The following is a 19165-nucleotide window of genomic DNA, read 5'->3' as shown; positions in this document are numbered from 1 at the left end:
ACAGTGACGTTTAAACAATGTATCCAGCACCCTATGGCAATCAGGGTGGGAGTAGGAATGTATAGATGTATCTGTATGCGGGTGTGTGTCTGTGTATGAGAGTGCTAGGATGAAAACATAATTCTGCAGTTGTATTCTACACCATCTTCGACTTTGTTGAATTTCATATGTACCATGACTTCCCCCCTGTTCAGCATTGTTTTCACGTGGCCAGGCTTTAAATGAAACATCTAACATAAGACTACGCAACTCTGCCACAGCAAGTAGTGCTGCGCTTGTCTGCCTCATGGAGCTCCATTAAAAAAGCCCTGTCTACAGTGCCTACCCTTCTGCTATGCTTTCCCAGTCCCTGGGGTTCAGTGTGGGCAGCATGGACATTTTACCCATGATCCACCACCGCTGAATCACCCTGGAGAATCTTCTATCACCCACCTATATGACTCCTGATATCTCAGTTACCACGCAGTCAAGTTGGAAAGCATAATAAAAACGAAACAGTTGATAATGTCTGCGCACAAGATATATTTGCATGATAGATATTATACTTTCCCCGTGTGATCTTCTATACTTGTGTGTGGGAGTATAATGTCAAATACTGTACAAAAGTAATTTAATCAGCTCTGTCAATTTCTAGAGATTAAGTTGATGGAATTAAAACAGTAAATCAGCTCTTCACATGATGTTTTTGTTATAGTTGATCTCTGACCCTCAGAGAAGATTTCAGTCCTGTGCAAAGTATGTGTGGGAGAAGGCTGCCGCCGTAGACACACACAGTATTATTTAAGTGAAGTTACATGTATTTTTTTTTTTTTTCCAATTTTCTCTGAAATGATAGTGAGAAGACCCCCTTTTTGTTGAGAAAGAGGAGATGTGAGATAGATCTAATGATGCTCTCTGTGCTCTGTGGAGGCCAAGGATAGAGAACAGAACCAATACAGTTTACAAAAGCCCACAGGCAAGGGTCACCCGCAGGCTGCTGGCTCAAATATCCAGGGACTCCTTTTCTGCAGGAGTGGAGTCCTCATGCTAGCTCTTATGTACACTAAACTGCTGACGACTCTCTTTTCCCTTAACACTTTAGTGTGTAGTCCCATGTGTCTGCTCCTGTTCCAGAAAATGGAGGTACAGAGTTGTACAGCTGAAAAAGGTGAATTTAGGCATATTTGTAGTACATGTCTGCAGCAGAGCGTCTGTAGTGAAAACAAATGCAGAGAAAGAGCCATAAATAGATGCCTGTTCACTGCTGAACGGGATATGGGAAGCCTCAGAGTGACAACAGACAAAGTCAGATGTGCTTTAGGACAGATAGAGGAGGAAGTTTACTGGAGTGCTGTTAGATGGAGTTGTTGGGGGGGGGGGGGGGCAGCTACGACTCCACATGCCCCCCATTTGAGATGTACCTGTTGTGGAATTTTTTTCTATGGTAGGGAAATCCTACTGTTCTTTTAATGCTTATGATGTGCAGTCTTTTTTTAATGAGTAAATCACATTGGGTACAATATATACAAAATACAAAATTATATACATGTAAATTTAAACACCTGCTTCCATGGTCGTCCTGTTTAGATCTAGTGAAGATCAGATCCTGGACATGATGAAGATCATGAATCAGCCAGTAACATGCTTTTCTGAGTGACTCTTCCATGCTTACCAGACCACTGGTGCTTGAGCTACAGAATAATTCCATCAGTAAATGCAGTAAATGACTTCTATAGTAATATTATTCAGAGAACCCTAATAACACTTTTAACAGTCTTTTTAAAAATTGACCAATTATGGAGGCATCACATGGAAATTAATTGGTCGCAGCGTTTTTAATTTAATTAACTTTCCTTCAACAACAACAGTTTCACCTTTTGACATAATTGAATGCCAGAGATTAGTTTGAGGACTGAGGAAATTCCTTACATGTTCAGAGAGTTTTCTTGTTTCTATAAAAGCATTGGTTTTGCTTGCTTACTTACTGGTCATGTATCACATAAGTATGTATACATAACTTCAGCCAGTAATCTCATTTTTGACTCACCATTGCTTGTAACATTTGCAACATGCCTAAAGGAAGTGGTTTTCTCATTAATTAAATTATATTGATAAAACTGAATTACAATGGGGGTTTGTGCTTTGTATCTTATGGAAGGTATACAATTATATCCAGAAAATATTTCATTTTTAATTAGTATCTGACATATTTTAATTTTGCTTGTAACACTGAGCACTCTGCACACACTAGCAGCAGTCTAATTTAAGCTGTGCTCTTTTAATCAGCCAAAGAAAATTTTGCATTTAAAGAGCACAGATCTGCAATATCCTCTCAATTAAACAGTATTAAATCTGAAATTATAATAAACAGGAAATTAATGCATATGGTGCACCAATGCTAAACAGTAGAAGAAAGCAATTGCAATCAATGTATGTCATAGCAATAATGAACCAGGCTTTTCCTGTCTTCTACTCTTCCCATGTGAAATAATTTTAGATAAGGCATAACCATTGGTAATTTGTATTTCTCAGTTCAAACTAAACTTTATTAAGTACTATGTTTTCGGTTTCCATATTCCCCTGTCAATGAGAGAATGCTCTGTTACAGTTCATGTCATGCTGTATATGTAACCCCCAGCTACCACCACCAATCATGGCTTTTATTTGTGGTTTTCATGTTTCTCTGAGTCTATCGGGCTATCTATCTATCTCTCTCTGTTTCTCTCTCTCTATATATACTTTATATACACACACATATATGTATATATATATATATATATATATATATATATATATACATATATTCATTCTGCATATGTGTGTTTGAGCCTCCAGCAGTGAGTCATGTTTATTGCATCAGGCAGCAGGTTTAGTCCTGGGACAGGCGTCGTGTTCGGTGACTGCCTCTCTGCTGCTTGTCACCGGGAGGAGCCATCAAAGCCGCTTTTAACTCGTCTTCTTTCTCCCACTCAAGTCTCTTACCTGACAGTTCCACAGTGTTTTCCTTTCTTTTCATGGTCAACCTGCGTCTCGCCCATGAATATTCATCCACAGTCCCCTTTCTGTCTGCTGCTTCCTCCTCAAACCTGCTTCTAAAAGTAGAGCTGTCTCCGTGCCGCATTCAAAGTGGGCCATCTCATGTCTGGGCCAAGTCACTTCTGTGGAGAGATATTTCTTTTAATCAAGCACCGGGTTCCCTTTTACTTTTATATCTATAATAAAAGTAACAACAACAGCTAAAAATGGCCGCAAACAAGACAAGACCCCTCAAATAACAGTCCACTCAAAAGTTTTCTCAGAATGGGCTTCCAGACTCTCTCAGTAATTTCCATTGTGCCTGTATATGTTGTAATTACAGACAATTATAATCATGGGTTCCCTAAAAAAATGTAATATATCAATGACCAGTAGTCCAATAAATGCAATACATTCAATACATAAAATACTACTATTAGGAATAGTAGCAAATATAAAAATGTTCCCTAAATTGATATTACAAAGTATTTTATATTTGAATGATATTACTTTTGTTTAGTATATGGAAAACTCTGTCAGAGGGAAGCTGTGAGGGAGCATTACTAATTTTTAGTTTTGCTGTTCAGGAGGAACTCCATGAATTACTTTTAACTTCCAGATTCAAATAAAGCCTTTTATGCAGGTGTATGTGAGAGGTCGATGCTGCTGATCCCAGCACAACCCCCCTGTAGCTCTTGGTCTTGGCTGTGACTATGACTCCAGAATGCAATTACGAATGTCTGCCCCTCCCTGGTGCTATCGTCTCGGTGCTAAACACCCCCTCATTGTCACCGTTGTGTTTAAACAGTGTATTGATCATGGGGGCCGTCTGAGGATCGAACCCCCGGGGTGCTTCGCTCCTCTCACTCCCCTGCTCCCCCAGTTCTCCCTGGAAACCTGACAAGCTGCCTCTCCATCTCTCTCACGTTCCCTCCTCTCATCTGGCTTTGTGAACGCTTCCCAACACCGTTTGCCTGGAAATTACCTGCCAAGTCCCTCAGGCCTTTCCTTTTGTACAGACAGCTCTATTCTAAATAAAAGTTTCAGTGGCACGGTAGCTGCCTAGAGAGGCTTTAGAGGAATAACACAGGAGATATGACAGAAGTTGTGTGACAGCTCTATATGCGCAGGCCTGTTTTGTTCTGTCTCCAAAGGAGATTTTTAATTTTGGAGCAAAACATTTCTGTTCTCATTCAAACAGCCATCCAAATCAAGTTCAATTGCTGATTATAAGCCTGACTGGTTAACATCGTACAACACTGGAAAATTCCAAATTCTATGTTTTCTGTCCTTGAATGTAGTCAGTATTTTAGGTCTTTTTGACGTGCTCACTTTTTAAAAGCGAGGATACACAGTACAAAAGCTTGTACTCTTATTTTTGCTTTGGTGCCAAATCCTAACCTGCTCCCTTTTCTTGTAACATTAATCCTGTACAAATTGATTCACATGTCCATTATATTACTGTTTTTTTTGTTGTTTTTTTTCATTGTGTTCTGTAATAGTAAAACTTGTATCTTTTGCTCCCACAGAGTAGCTCATCAGCAGTGGAGATTGTGGCTGGCGGCAGTAAGGCAGCGGAGTCAGGCCTGCACATCACAGGAGTGGCAGAGACCTGTGAGGGAGGCCCATCACAGGAGCCAGGAGTCAGCATCACCCCCTCTGCCCCCAGTGCCCTGGAGCCAGACGGAGGGAGCCATCAGCCTTCCAGTGAGTCACCACACTCCACCCCACCCCTTCTCTTTACAACCATGCAACCTCTGTCCCTTTCTCACTCCCTAAACACACTCTCCATCTCTTCTTCCCTCTCCAACCATTGACTCATCAGCCAGAAACCAAATGTTCTGGCAACATTTGGACAGCCGGGTTGTTTACGGGATGGGTGTTGAAGGTGGGGCTTGAGTTGGAATTAGATCTGTCACTTGCCTCCCATCATCCAAATATCAATGAGGGACATTTTTGTACTAGGAAGACCTGGACATTACACGCCAAACATTGTGATTTTCTTTATCATGACCCCAGTGTGATTTCTCTAGTAAGTGTAATTTTTTCACTTCTGGTTGACATATACCACAGCTCAATAGAGAGCTCCTAGCCCACAGACCATTGAGCGAACTTCTCAAGCAAAATCTTCAGTGTACAAGATATATGGCTTATGTACACTCATATTTTTGGAGTAAGACCCATATCCTGTTCTCAAATTGGGCATGGACAGTTAAAGAATAAAGTTAGTTTTTTCAGGGAGGAGTTTAATATCACCTCACTCTATTTGCACGAGAACACATTCATCTGACCAAAAATGGCAAAGAACACATGTCAGAGCTGCAAAAAATAGAGCACGAGTTTAGAAAACAAATTGATTGGGAACAAGCTTTCTATGGAAATATTCTTGTCAATTGACATTGAGAACAGGTATATGCCAATGCCAATATTCTGCTGAAATAGCACAGCATTTCGTTCTCAATCAGCAGCTCAGGCATTGACCATATGTTTCTTGCTATGTTAGTAATCTATTTCTGTCTGCAAATGTCAGTTTCTGGATAAACAGGCTCAGCCGACTATCTTCAATTTTTCAGTTGCAATTTTTTTTTCTTCTGATTACCGTTTTTACATCTGCGACACAGTTAGAGGTTACAGCTAACCACATGGCTGGTGACATTAAGTTGTAGTCACGAGTAAATTTAGAGACCATGCCTCAGAAATGTTCCAAATGTGAGAAGAAAAAGTGAATACCGACAAACTATGCAAACTGTCCATAGTCACAGTCATATTGTGCTTGGCCAGAGACCAAAAGCTAATAAAACCAGTTTATGTACATCTACAAGCAGTCACTGATGTCTGAGGGTCCTATTCGGCAGATCTTATGACCAAGGGTAACAAAAAGTGTTTCATGCATACCTTGACAGTATGTGAAATGAATGTGTCAGATTAGGTTGCTGTGCAATGCTGTGAAAAGTCGTGTTTCATGACCGCATTTGCTCGGGCTGGGTGTGGCCAAGGACAAACAGTTTGCGCACATTTACAGTCCGTGCCTGATGAATGTGCCAAATGTGATATGATTGAGTGTGTGCTGTGATAAATTATTCACATGTGAACACTGTATTGGGTTGACCATACTGGCTGTTGCCTAGGACATAAGTATGAAAAATTATTACAGGCCCATCTTCAGACTATGACCATAAGTGTGCAAAAATTCTTGCTTTGTCAGGCAATGCGTTAGAACTGACGCAGAAGTCATGCTTCACCACAAGTAGGGCATGGCTGCGGGTGACCAAAGACTAAATATCAAAGAGGTGAGGAATAACTGATTGCTGTTAAATGTTATTGTGTAAAAATGGATTTGGTAGTCATAAGTTGGCCTTCAACCTTGGGAAACAGATACTGTGTAAAATATATCAATGGCCTTTGACCAATATATGTGTGAAATCTGAGCAAAATCAAGTGATGCTGTCAAACACAAGGAAGAAAAACAAGAATAAGAAAGACTTGACATTACCAACACCCTTATAGGTTTTTGAGGCTTAATATACTCTGGAAATATTGAGAATATGAATTTGTGTGTAATATTGTAAGGTTATGTGCAACATCCAAATGTAATTTTAGTATTGAACCTGAAGGTTACGCCACTGACAGTTAAAGAGAAATTTAAGCACATCAGCATATATTCCTCATAGCAGTATCACTAAAATGATGTCACAATATGAATGTTTTCAAAAGTAAAGGTTCTATACAAGTAATAGATCAGGAGACTAACAGATCAGAAGAAACAGCTGTCACATACATACCATTTTATTTACCACATGGAATATGGCTGCTATGACATATGACCTGGCCAATTGTCAGTGCAAATGCCCATTATTATTAGGTGATGGCTGCTAAAGCACCAGTAGCACTCTGTTTTTTGTTCGCTTACTGAACGAGAAATACCATCATACTATGTTTGTATGTTCATATCTATAGACACATTAGCAGCTATATTGGGCATGGCCTTAAAGAGTCTGTTAAGAAAAAATAATGTGCATTTTTTTTAACATCTTCTGCATTCATACCAGGTTTCATTCAAATCAGGGATGGATGTAATATAATTTTGGTGCCCGCAAGCAACATAAAGGGAAGAACGTGTTAGAACAATAGGTTTTTCTCACCTGCAACAAGGAATCCTAAAATATTATGACCAAGACAATAGACTTTCGGCCATCCTGGCTTGAAAGTCTAGACATACTCCACCATACAGTTTGATGTACTAAGATTTTTGTACAGTACCACGCTGTATATACAGAACGAATCATACCTTTCGGTAACCACTTGAAAACAAAACAGTTCCTGTGTAAGATTTATGCGAAGGTTTTTATGACTGTAAGTACTGCATAGGGAAGTGGAGGATTTAAGCAAGCCCTAATGCAAGTGGAGCTTGCAGTGAGCGAATACAGCTGTCCCCTAAGCTGTGATAAAAGGATGTGCCGACATCACTCAACTTCTTTAATATTGCTTCCTCTTTTGTTAGAGCTCATTAACAGAACTATTTATCACTGTTTTATTGCTAGACTTCTAGTCCTTAATTACAAGGCCTCAAAAATAATAATACGTGTTGTTCCTGACAGAAGAAATACATTAGGCAGCATGTTCAGTGTTCTCAGGATGCAAATGTATTTTTTCTGTCGTTCAAAATCATTTCTGTATTCTAAGATAATAACAAATTCTGGATGGGTATACACTGCAGTCCATTTTCAGATAACGTCTGCTGGAGTGTCGATTCAGTGCTGCAAATGCACATTAGATATCAGGAACAATAAAAGGGCAAAGATAGCCTTTGCTGTGGAAGTCTTTTTGTGTTTCTACTGTTTAATTTGAGGTCCAAGACAAAGCATTAACAGAAACATTAGTATCTCATGTTTAGGGAAACCCAGTTTCATTTGACATCAGGATGTTGCTCAACCTTGACATTTCTGCTGGTCATGGCAGAGGACACTGTGGAGAGTGCTGTGCTGAGAAGTCACTTTAGTTAATCACTTGTGTGGGGCCAAACCCCAAAGTGCCAAAGTGGAGGCTAGATATTTTGTACTGTGCAGTGCAATCAGGATTGTCTTTGACCAGCCTGATAACAGAAATGTTGCTCCCCAGTACACAGCTAGCTGAAGTGCAGTCAAGTAAGAGCACACTGGTTTGTGAAGTATAGAAGTACTTAGAAGCCCTGATGTGATCAGGCCAGTAACAGACAAGTCCATGGAAAAATCAGTGCAACAACCTAGCCACTGAATGCCACTAACATGATCACTCATATCAGATGATTTCCCTGCTTTATTAGATTGAATACAAGATCTTGTCTGCATTCATTAAACAGCATATTTTTCTCTTGCTAAGACCCACAATACTGCCCAAAACCTTGCTTGGAGGAATATTCCTAATTACTCTTGTGCAATTTGTACTGTATACATTCAGAGAAATATCTCAACTGGTGTAAGCTTTAAGCTACATTAAAAGATATGCCCCCTTTTCCTTATTTGTGAAATTAAAATACTTTTCTCATCCAAAAAAAAAACTTTTAACAGGAAAGGTTATTCTGCTGTGATGTTCAATGCTGATGACACTATCAATGTGACATTGACAACTCTGCTTCATAGACTGCTGTAAGCAAGGGATATATTCAATCTGAACTGTAAAACATTCATTGTAATTCTAAAACATTTCTTCAGTGTTGTTAGTCACTGTTATGAATCACATTTAGTTGCCTGTATTTTTGTCTTCATTTTGCTATCTTAGTTTTACAGCGGGCAAGAGAAGAACAGGAGGGATGCTGTCTGGTTTTAATTATTCAAGTAATTAGTTACTCTGGCCAGCAGTGCCTGACATTGTGGATATTATTTTTTAAATAACAGATCTGTTTGCAATGAAGGAAGCAATTGGGTCTTAATGAACAATCTTAACCTTCATCTAAAGTTAGTATTGCAATATGATTGCATATAATACCATGGAATAGGAATTAACTAGAGCTAATGGAGACTATCAGCAGCATTTCCCTTTTTAATATGGGAAACTATTGACTTTGTCACAATCAGCTACGAAAGCTTGTATCTGCCTCATGAAACATTTCCAGCAGGGATATTGAAGAGGGTCAAGTATGAAATTGCAATAAAGTGTGACCTATAAAGGCATGTTTTTCCTCCTCGTTTGATGTGACCATTCCAATCCTGGCATCAGAACAGCATCTCATGACCTACATGCTGCTCAGTGGACACACACAGTCAAAGAGCAGGTCTCTTGGCTTAAGAGATCATGCCTTTGTCAAGATTGCAGTAATTAATGGAAGTGTGGACTGTAGGGAGTCCATTCTGCACGCTGTGACCCTCGCTGCCCTTGCTGACCCACTCGTTCAGAAATCCAAATTGAAAGTCGCTGAAAGGGGACTGCCGCTCAGCAGCCATTCAAGCCTGTTTTCATCAGGGTAGAAGGCCGTACACGCACTGCTTTCTCTGAACATGAGCGCACAGTCTCTTACCCGCTGTCGATACATGGAAATTCAGTTTAATATGCAGGTGTTGTTCTGAGATTATGTTTAACATGCCCTGCAGCTTGCGGCCACAGGCTGGTAGTGCAATGGCCTTCGCGGTAGACCTGGATAGGGACATTTTAAGCTTAAACCAAAGTTTAAGAGTATTTGTGGCTGGTTTGAGATCATCTTGTGAAATGCATATGCTTCGGGGGCAGAGCGTGTAAGTGTGTGGTGGGAGGACAGGCTGCCGGGAGGGAGGAGAGGAGGCAGGAGGAGTATTTCCGAGTTTTGCTCCAGTGCCCTGGCAGTGTTGGCCGCGGGCAAACCCATCAAGGCCGGGCTCGTGTGTGTTTATGCGGAAAGCACCCTGTCTCTCCGCATCAGGGTTCAAAAGTGTCCCAGCTCACAGTTCTCTCTTTTCCTTCTTTTTGTCATGAAGGCCTCTGTGCCTCTCAGTCTAGTGTCGGTGTTCATATCTCAGAGCAAAGGCCATGTTCGCCTGACAGGCTTTTTGGCTGTGAGCACCCTTGCAGTGAGCTTTTTGTCTTTCCCCTTGAACGTCTGATTCAGGATGATGTGATGAACACCCCCTCAGCACGCTTGAGAGGAGTGCAGTAGACTCATCTCTAGTGGGGCATCATATATGGCATCTAGACTGCCTCTATTCCAAAAAGTTTCATGCACCATTTAATCATTTACCATTTCATACATGCCACAGTACTTTTACACAATGACATACATTTTCCTCTGTTATCTTTTATACAAAATATGATCCAATATATTACAACTTTTTAAAGCCATGCGATGACATGTTGTATTGAACAGGGTGACTCGCAATATAAGATGGAGTGAATGCTTTGTCACACTGAAACAGCAGCTGCACAGGAGATCTGCTGTCTTCCAGCAGTGAAGCTCACAGTCTTTGCCACAGTCACGCCACAGACCTGTGACGTACCCAGCACCCAGCACCAAGGACTGCACTGTGCCATTTCACCCACAATCCTTTTCAGCTCTGCAGAGCTTAGACTGCGGCGCACTGCAGATGAGAACCACATAACGGCAGGAAACATTTCAGCGATTCACATATTATTAGGCGCGTGTCCTTTATCCTGCACAGTAAGCGGACAAATACGAGGATCTGTCACATATCATATTCCAGCTGCTTTATTTCTATCCCTCCAGAAGTGAGGAGATGGCTGAGAGATGGGCTTGATCTATCATCTACCCTTCCTGTTCGGCGCGCTTGATGTCAGGCCTGCCAGATGCAATATTCCTAGATTTAAGTTCTAATGTGCTGTCAGTTTGCAACGGAACTCTTTTTGATTGACCAGTTTTCTCCCGAGGGTCTGATGATTCACATCCTCGAAAGGCCTTATTTTTATTTCCCATCGAACAGTGGCAGAGAAACCAAAAAAAGAGAAAAATTTGAATTTGTCTAGTGATAAAAGCAGACCCTCTTTTATTTTTGTCTCACTGCAATGCAGAAAATGCCGCACAGCACCAGGATTACCCCTTCCATTGCAATTGAATCCCTTCTTTTGTTTTCTAATGGTGGATTAATTGCAGTTTATTTAACTTTATTGGAAGTCAATGAGAAGAGAGAGGGGAGGCAGAGGAGCTTTGCTCATTTGGGAGCCATGTTTGGAGCACCTGCTGACAAGATTATTAAAATGAAGCCCAAGGCCGCATCGCCCACTCCTGGGTGGCACAGACAGCACGGCACTCTTCCTACTGCCAGTGGAGACAGAGGCTCTAGGTTATTTGTTAGCATCTTGCTAGGGAGCATGTACTTCAAAGCCTCCCATTTTGTTTCACCTTGCAGTTGCGTTGAAGTGCCCAGCTCCACACTTCCATAATTGTTCCCTGACTAATCGCAGACCCAGGGACTTCCACCAGAATTGTCTCCTTCAATGGCTGGGAAGTATTTGTATGTTCTGAATGTTTGAGCTGCACACTTCATGTTTTATTTGATTATTGTTTTCTACCTGACATTTCTGTACAGTAGAGCTGAAACTGGAAACGCCTTTGGCTTTCTGGTAACTACATCAAGCAGGAAAACACAGAAGTTAGAATCCTGTGGTTAACAAGTTCTGTGTCACAGCCTGAAGACACAGTGTAAAACCCCCAGGGTGGTTGCGCCTATGGTTAAACTGATTTGCATCTCTGCTGCAGTTGTGTGGTGATAATGCCTGAAGTGTTGAAGTGTTCAATGTTGTTGCAATGCTTGAAGTGAGAAAGCTGTTGTCCTTATCACATAGTTGGGAGGAATGGTCAGAGCAGAAGATTTCAGTGGAGCAGAGGTGTGACACAGGGATCAGTAAAGTCTGCTTACACTGTTAGAGGAAAGGGAGGAAGCAGGAGCTGAACCAGTTTAAAAATGACAAAAGTCAGGCAATATAAATGCTACTAATAGTAAACCAGGAAGTACACAGTGGTGTAGTGTACAACTCGCTTACTGCTGTCATTCTCATAACCACCCTTAAAGCCCTTAATTCTGCCACAGTGGAGGTGTCACTGCCCTGAAGACTGTGCTCTGAACTAGCGTGGTGGTAGTAATACAGTAGCAAAGACCTGCAACTTTATCTATTCCTGTAAGAAAATTACAGTGGAAGAACCTCAGGCGGGTGCCCTAATGTGTCTTTGCCTGGAAGTCTAATGGATAATCACACAGGAGGGAGGGGTTGGAGGAAGCAACAGTGGGGTAAGAAGAAACTTCTTGTCCCTATCTCTACGGTATTATATTCAGGGCCATGTATCAGCACCAGCTGACCTGCTCTTTATTCCACAGACCTATACTCCACTACACCAGCACAATGGGGTGTCACATTTCTGTGTGATGTACGGAGGTGTAATTAAAAGCTGATGCCACTGCATACATGGTACCCTTTGTACCATGTAAGTGTGTATGCTGACAGTCAAGTGATTTTCACAGCATTCACAAAACTATCGAGAGCACGGCAGCATCGTGCGTGCTTCGCTTTTGGGCAGTGCACCAAAAAAAAAAAAAATACTGCCGCACATCGTCTGAAAAATGATACGTAGTACAGACAGTGGTGCCTCTTACTGCTGGAGGTGACATTGGGGATGCAGAGGCATCGCTGTTTGACGGGTGAGGGGGTGGAAGGCTCACTTCTGATACGGTCTGGGTTTGTTACTAGACCAAGTGCTGCTGTGGCAGAAATGTGATGAGCACTGCCTGGTGAGAGCCCACCGACTGGCACACTCGGTCTGACTCACAGCAACTCACGGTCACGACTGCAGTGAGAGCTTTGATTAAAACGCAGCGGAGAGACCGGGCTGGGGGAGACTGAGGAGGAGAACCTGCGTGCCTCACAGCCTCGCAGCAAGTCTCTTTATCCTCTCTGTTCAAACAGAGCACCTGCCAGGGTTTGACAGCCCCGGCGAGTAGGAAGGCGAGAGGGCGAAAGTGTTTACAGAGCTGCACCACATCGCTTGCCGAAACAGAGAAGAGAAAAAGCAGATGACTCATACCCACAAATGTGGTTGTACTCCATACCTCTCAGAGGAGAGGTGAAACAAGACTGACTTTACTCAGAGTTCCCTCCTCTTTCTTCACCACTCCCACCCCGTCAGGCTTTTTTGCCCCAGAGCGTGCTGGGACATGTGACTGCCAAATACATTGCCAGTTGTCTCCTGGTGGTGTCACTGGACATGTTTGTAACACACTTCTCTCTGAGGGGTAAAAGACTCACCAATGACCCAAAATGATGGTAAAGCCTTCAGAGACAGAACTGTTCTCATTGAGTTGGTGGCTCCAATTAATGTTTTCCATCTGGTATCAAAAATCTTTAAGTTTCAGATTCTTATTAAGGGTATTGGTGTATGAAAAATCTTTAAGTTTCAGACTCTTATTAAGGGTATTGGTTTAAGGTTAAGCATCACTTTTGTTGTTTGACAGCTTTTGCTGGCTGCTGTTTGTTTCACATAATTAAACTTGATCATTAGTCTCAAATTTTAATGCTTGTTTTGAAATGCCTGCTGGTGTTCAGCTTCCAAAAGTACTGAAACTACACCAGAGGCAATGGCTCCATAAAAAATAATCATAATAGGGGGCATTGTCTGAATGTGCAAATGGTAATTGTGCAGTCTGTTTGTACACACTTGTTTCAAAATTGGAAAAATGACCCTGAACCACTCAGAGAACAACGGCAAACACGAGGGTTGAGTGGTGGTAACTGAGGCGTGCCATTAGCTCACCATTAGAGAATGGCGCTTCGTTTCCACAGGCCCTATGAGGCCCTCCAGTGCTCTCCATACTGGGTCCTGCTCATTTCCCATCACGTTCAAGCTAACCAAAGAGGCACACCCTGTGAAACGCCCCTTCCTAAAACCCCTGGGAAATAATGTCCATGGGGGTTTTCTTTTCAGTTACGGGAGACTGGGGCCAAACCCGGGAGTGAGAGCAGAAATAAATCTTCCTCACGGATCTTTCATAGTGGAGATGGCAGGAGGGAGGGAGGGCAACAAGTGACAGTGACAGTGGCTGCTGTAGAGTTGAGTATCACAGGTTGGGGGGGGGGGGGGGGGGGGTGGGTTAAAATGCCACTGGAGACGGGAAGAATCTCCCGTTGTGCTCTCCGAGTCTCTCCGCAACGCTACACTCGGCTGAGTGCCATAGAGCTGCCGTCATTTTTCCTGTGGAGCTGACAGACTTTCCTGAACGACTGGAGTAAGAGAAAAACATCCAAGCTGATTTTTTTTTTTCTGTTATAAAAAGTCAGTTTGACGGAGATCTGTGGCTGCGGGGCAGAGGGGAATTAGTCAGGAGACAGTGGCTTCGGCAAGACGCCAGGGTTATTAGTCTCTTGCAGGGCGGACAGAAGGTTATGCTGTAACTTGTAGCAGAGGGAGGGAGGCGAGTGTGTGTGTGTGTGTGTGTGTGCGTGTGTGTGTGTGTGTGTGTGTGTGTGTGTGTGTGTGCGTGTGTGTGTGTGTGTGTGCGTGTGTGTGTGTTGGGGGGGGGGGCATTCAGGGCATCAGGCTTTATTGCTCTTGGATATGTCAACAGCAACAACAACAACATCAACAAAGAAACTCAGCCCTGACAGTGCTCTAGGGCAAGCCTCCTCCCACACTGTGGGTAGTGTGTGTGTGTAATGACCCATGATACAGCTGGTCCCACAGCAGAGTCACCACTAGTCCAGTGAACCTCCACAGGAACCCCACAAAAATCACCCGGTCACAGGGTAACTGAGGCTTCCCTGCACCTCCTCGCAGTAGCTCTCTTTGTCTTTTCACTGACATCCACTGGGGACCTGAAGATCACAGCAGCCAGCCCCACAATTCTCTGACCTCTACCCTCCTGGGCCCTTGCGCCCTGTGTTTGGAATTCTGTGGTTATTGTTCCGAGTGCCTGAGGCGCTGTAATGTGCAGTTACTCCTGGTTAGAAAGTGCTTTGTTTGAGGCCGTTTGGATACCCGCCTGTGTGGCTCCTGGAGGTGAGGGAACATTCCACACGCTGCCCACAGTCACTAGGGGAAACGCTTCTAGCAGATCACTGTGATACCGCCAAGAGGCCATTCTGTAGGTTTTCACTGTTTGCTTTAAAAATACGTTTTCTTTCCTGGAGCCAAATGTTTCCTTTCAATTGCCTAGTTTGCGTTTGGCAGATGGATCGTTTAAAAACCAGAAACGACATGTAATTACAGGACTGGCTCCATTCACACAGGGAAATTATCATGCTGCATTGTTTGCTCTTACTGTAGCAAACATCTTCTCTGTCTCTCATGGTCAGTATGTATTGTGCTTCAAGCATCAAAAGCCTAGTGTAATCCAAAGTATATAAAATGCCTGTGAATCACAAACTCTGCTGATATTGCATTCCCTATGCAGGCAATAACTCAAAAAGTGGCTGTAATATACAATAATGACCACTCAAGGTTATACTTTTACTCCAGGGGAAAATGTGAACAATAATCAGCAGCTGTCAATGGGTGCCGATAATAATAATAATAATGATAATAATAATAATAATGAAAATGATTGGAGATTTATTCCTTAAATTTTAATGAGTAACTTTCCAAAAGTATGTTGTGTTTACCTACATCCTGCAAGTGTTAAAATCTGAGTTATAGACAAACCATTGCATTCCACATTCCAAAGTTGTCAAATAAAATGGCTTTCTTTATATGTTATTTCAGACCTCCCACATTCTCCTGAAACAGGTGTTCGACTTGGTCCCTTGGGGTACCATCTGTGACCCAGGGGTTGAGGTCACATGACCTCCGACCCTGTAATTGGAAGCGGTGAGTGTTAAAGGCGTCAGCGGCAGGGTCGCCATGTGGCCATGTGAAGTGGAGGGGATAAGGATTAGCATTTGCCGGGCGCCGGTGCTTTGAGGCTTTAGCCACCCTTATTATTTACTAGTCTGCGCCTAGTGAGGGATCGCAGGCCTGGAGCTGGGAGCTCTCTGCGGTCGAGTTAATCTGCAGCCAGCAAAAGGCCTGGGAGCTCAGAGTCCTGGAGTCTGAGTGGCTCCGTCCGAACACGCTGCGGTGTGGGCTGACTTGGCACGGCGAGAGCTTCACCCCAGGAATGCACACAGAAAGCCCTGCTAGTGACGGGAGGCAAGCTGTCTCTGGCTTCAATCTGGGTTAGTGTTTGTGTGGCTTCTGAGGCGCATGGAAGCTTGGGGATCATCAACAGCTGGCCAACTGTGTGTCTGTTTGTGTGTGTCCTCACAAAGCTCTTCTCCATTGTAACAGCACCCAGCTCAGCATTTTGTATCAGTAAAGATCAGCGTAGCACCCATGGCACACTGAGAAAAGAACTTGTTTGAAGATCAGCATGTTTTGAGCAAGAATGTTAATCTTTCATGCCTTGCTGGTGTCAGAGACCTTTGGTCCCAATGATGTAAGAAAGGCATGAGTTTAGAGTGACAGAGGGAGAACACTGTAGAAATACTATACACTTCCCTCCTAACATAATGCAGTAATGCGATTACTAAGGCAATAATGAGATTACAGTAGTTGTGTGTGTGAAATATCAGCAAACATTTAGAGCAAATAAGACAGAACCTACTGTAACTATGACAGAAATGTGGTGGTGTGCGAATTTTTGTAAGTCATGCAGAGTGACTGTGCAAAACTGCACTGTGATTGGAGCACAGTCCTCTCTAAACTTGTGACTTACGACCTTGGGGACAAAATCAACTCAAGGCAGCTTTTTAAAAAAAAAATTTTTAGTTCCTATCTGGAGCACAGCGATGAAATGATTCTTGAAGAGGTTCTGTGCAGTTTATCCAACATTTTTTTCTGTGGTACTTCGCTCTCCAGGGCCTTGTGACTTTGCACTGACATCAAACACCACAGGGAACTCATGAAGAGGCCGAGTAATAGAATCATATGCATCTGTGTGATTCACAGTTCTTAAGATATTGCTATTGCAAAGCATTGGTAGATACTACATACTGTGTGAAGAAAAATGTTAACTACAGATAAGGGCTGACAAATAAGATAAGGAGTGCAGTGTCTAAGTCATTCTGATTCTTGGATAATAAAAGGGAAGTCAGGTATGATTTTTAAGTTTTTCTCTTCCTCCTTGAGGGTTACTCACCTCAAAGCTGTTGGCTTGTACACTTGAACTTCTGCTTTTATGGTGCTACCGAGTCATTATTGTTTTTTTTGTTGTTTTTTTCTTTTTGCTCTTACTCTGGCACCTGTGTTTCAAACAGTCATCCGGTACTGGAAGTCTGGCCTAACGGCCTCCCTGAGGCAAACTGCCAGGGCTGTTAGGGCTGGGCCTCCATGTTGTCACCTTCCATTTTGCTCCAGTCTGCAGTGAAAAAGTAGAGGTAGAGGGAAGGACAGCACAGGGATAAGATGCAGTGGGCTAGGCCCATGAGTCAAAAAATCCGCGGCACAAAGTCCAGGTTTACAACAGTACGGTACTGTATAGAAGCATCTGCACACAAGTCAAACAGAAAATTATCTGCATTATCCGCTGTGACTTCAGTCATGTTATGAAAAATCGATATGAATGAAATAACTTTGGGGGTTTCCAGATACAGGTGTCGGCCAAGGGATGTTAAGATCGCAGACTTTTCTTTTAATCTAAGGAAGAGTCAATAATTTTACTCACACCATATTCTGTGTTCAGAATGAATGACATTCCACAGCACTCCAGCATATTGTTGATTTATTTCCTGAAAGCTAAGCAGGTGCAATGATGCAGTGCACAGTACACATGTACACACCCAGCACAGCATGCACACAAAGACACACTCACACACAGAGGCACACACATGCATGCACGCGGTCACACAGTCAAATATAAATACACACATACCCCACGCACGCACATAACACCGGATGTAACACTGCTTGTTCCCTGTATCAGACAAGAAAAGCCTCTGTGTCACTCAAATGCTACCTTGCACAGCACTGAACTCCCCCAGCACATGCACAGGAAACCATATGAGGCTCCTCTTCTGACTTTCACGGTTCTCTTTTTTTCCCCAAATGCATCACTGTCAGCAGAGGGTCATCTACGTGTTTATGTTCTGCTTCTAAAAGTCATTTTAGATTTCTGTTTTTTGAAAAGCGACCTCATCATTTGGAATCTCAGTGGAGCACCCGAGCGGAAATGTATTTAATCAGATGAAGAATTCTGCCGGCGTGTCTGTGAGATCCAGTCCTGTCTTTGTGCCTTATATACTTTAATTACTACATATATCATCAGACCTGACTCTAATGGCTTCACACAGGTTTCAATAGTATCTACTGAAATCTTTTCTCTCACATAGAAAACACACATTACTATCTACACTGTCTAAATGTATTCAAAAATAATGAGTTACCCCTGCTTTTTAATAACCCACATTAAAAAATGTATTAATTAAAGCAGTGACAAGTGTGTGTTTGGGCCTTTTCATAAGTATGTTTAAAGTGTTTAGATGTTAATCAGCTTCTCACATGAATCCCTTTCCAGGCTTTGAACTTAAGGCATCACTGATGAATTCAGGGTAATGCTAACAAATGAGATGGGATCATTTCAATGTCCCACAACCACTCAAACAGCCTCAAACAGGCTCTGTATCTAGTTTTGTAAATAATGAACTAATATTCAGCAGAGAGATTTGGTTTATTTGATCAGTTCTCCAGAAGCCTGAAGGCCGTTGATATTCAATTTGGTATCTTCACCTCTGTAAACACCTCCATAGCATATGCTCCTCTAAAGTGTGGAGAGCCAATCTGGGTATCATGATGCCCATGAAGCATTCTGCAGATCTCCACATTACTCCCTCATGAGACTGTGAGGAATATTTGCTTGTTGGATATTAAATTAAATCAATGTGTGTTTTGCTTTAAAAAATAACCTTTTAACCTAAGTTTGCCATGTTCTTAAGCTTCTCTGTAAATATGATTTAGTACTAGTTATCATCTTACAAAGCTGTTTTCATGGAGCTCTTCTATTACATTTTTGTTTGCTTGTGCCAGAAGAGGCAAGGTGAATATGTAAAGCAAAATCAGAGCCCTGCAAGATGTATGTTCTATGCAATAAAAGGCTGTAGGATTATATCAAGGGTGGGAATGCTGTATCCTTGTGCAATGCACCATATTGACTAAATAACCCAAAAAGCTTTGCTGTAACACTATATAAATGTGCAATGTGTAAGAATGAGTCAGGCTGAATAAGGACATCAGCTAAACTCAAAAATAAAA

General features: G+C 42.3%; 1 protein-coding gene across 1 annotated transcript in view; it reads left to right on the top strand.

Moving 5' to 3' along the window:
• The window catches only part of gse1 (Gse1 coiled-coil protein), a 242077-nt gene that overhangs the window by 72617 nt on the left and 150295 nt on the right, over window positions 1-19165 (top strand). The window contains exon 2 of the mRNA XM_036534710.1: window positions 4524-4701. Within this exon, the coding sequence (XP_036390603.1) occupies window positions 4524-4701 (178 nt within the window). The remainder of the gene's footprint in view (window positions 1-4523; window positions 4702-19165) is intronic.

Source organism: Megalops cyprinoides, chromosome 8, assembly GCF_013368585.1.
Source record: "Megalops cyprinoides isolate fMegCyp1 chromosome 8, fMegCyp1.pri, whole genome shotgun sequence".
Taxonomy (NCBI): domain Eukaryota; kingdom Metazoa; phylum Chordata; class Actinopteri; order Elopiformes; family Megalopidae; genus Megalops; species Megalops cyprinoides.
Note: the sequence above shows the minus strand (reverse complement) of the source record. Positions and strands in the feature narration are given on the sequence as shown.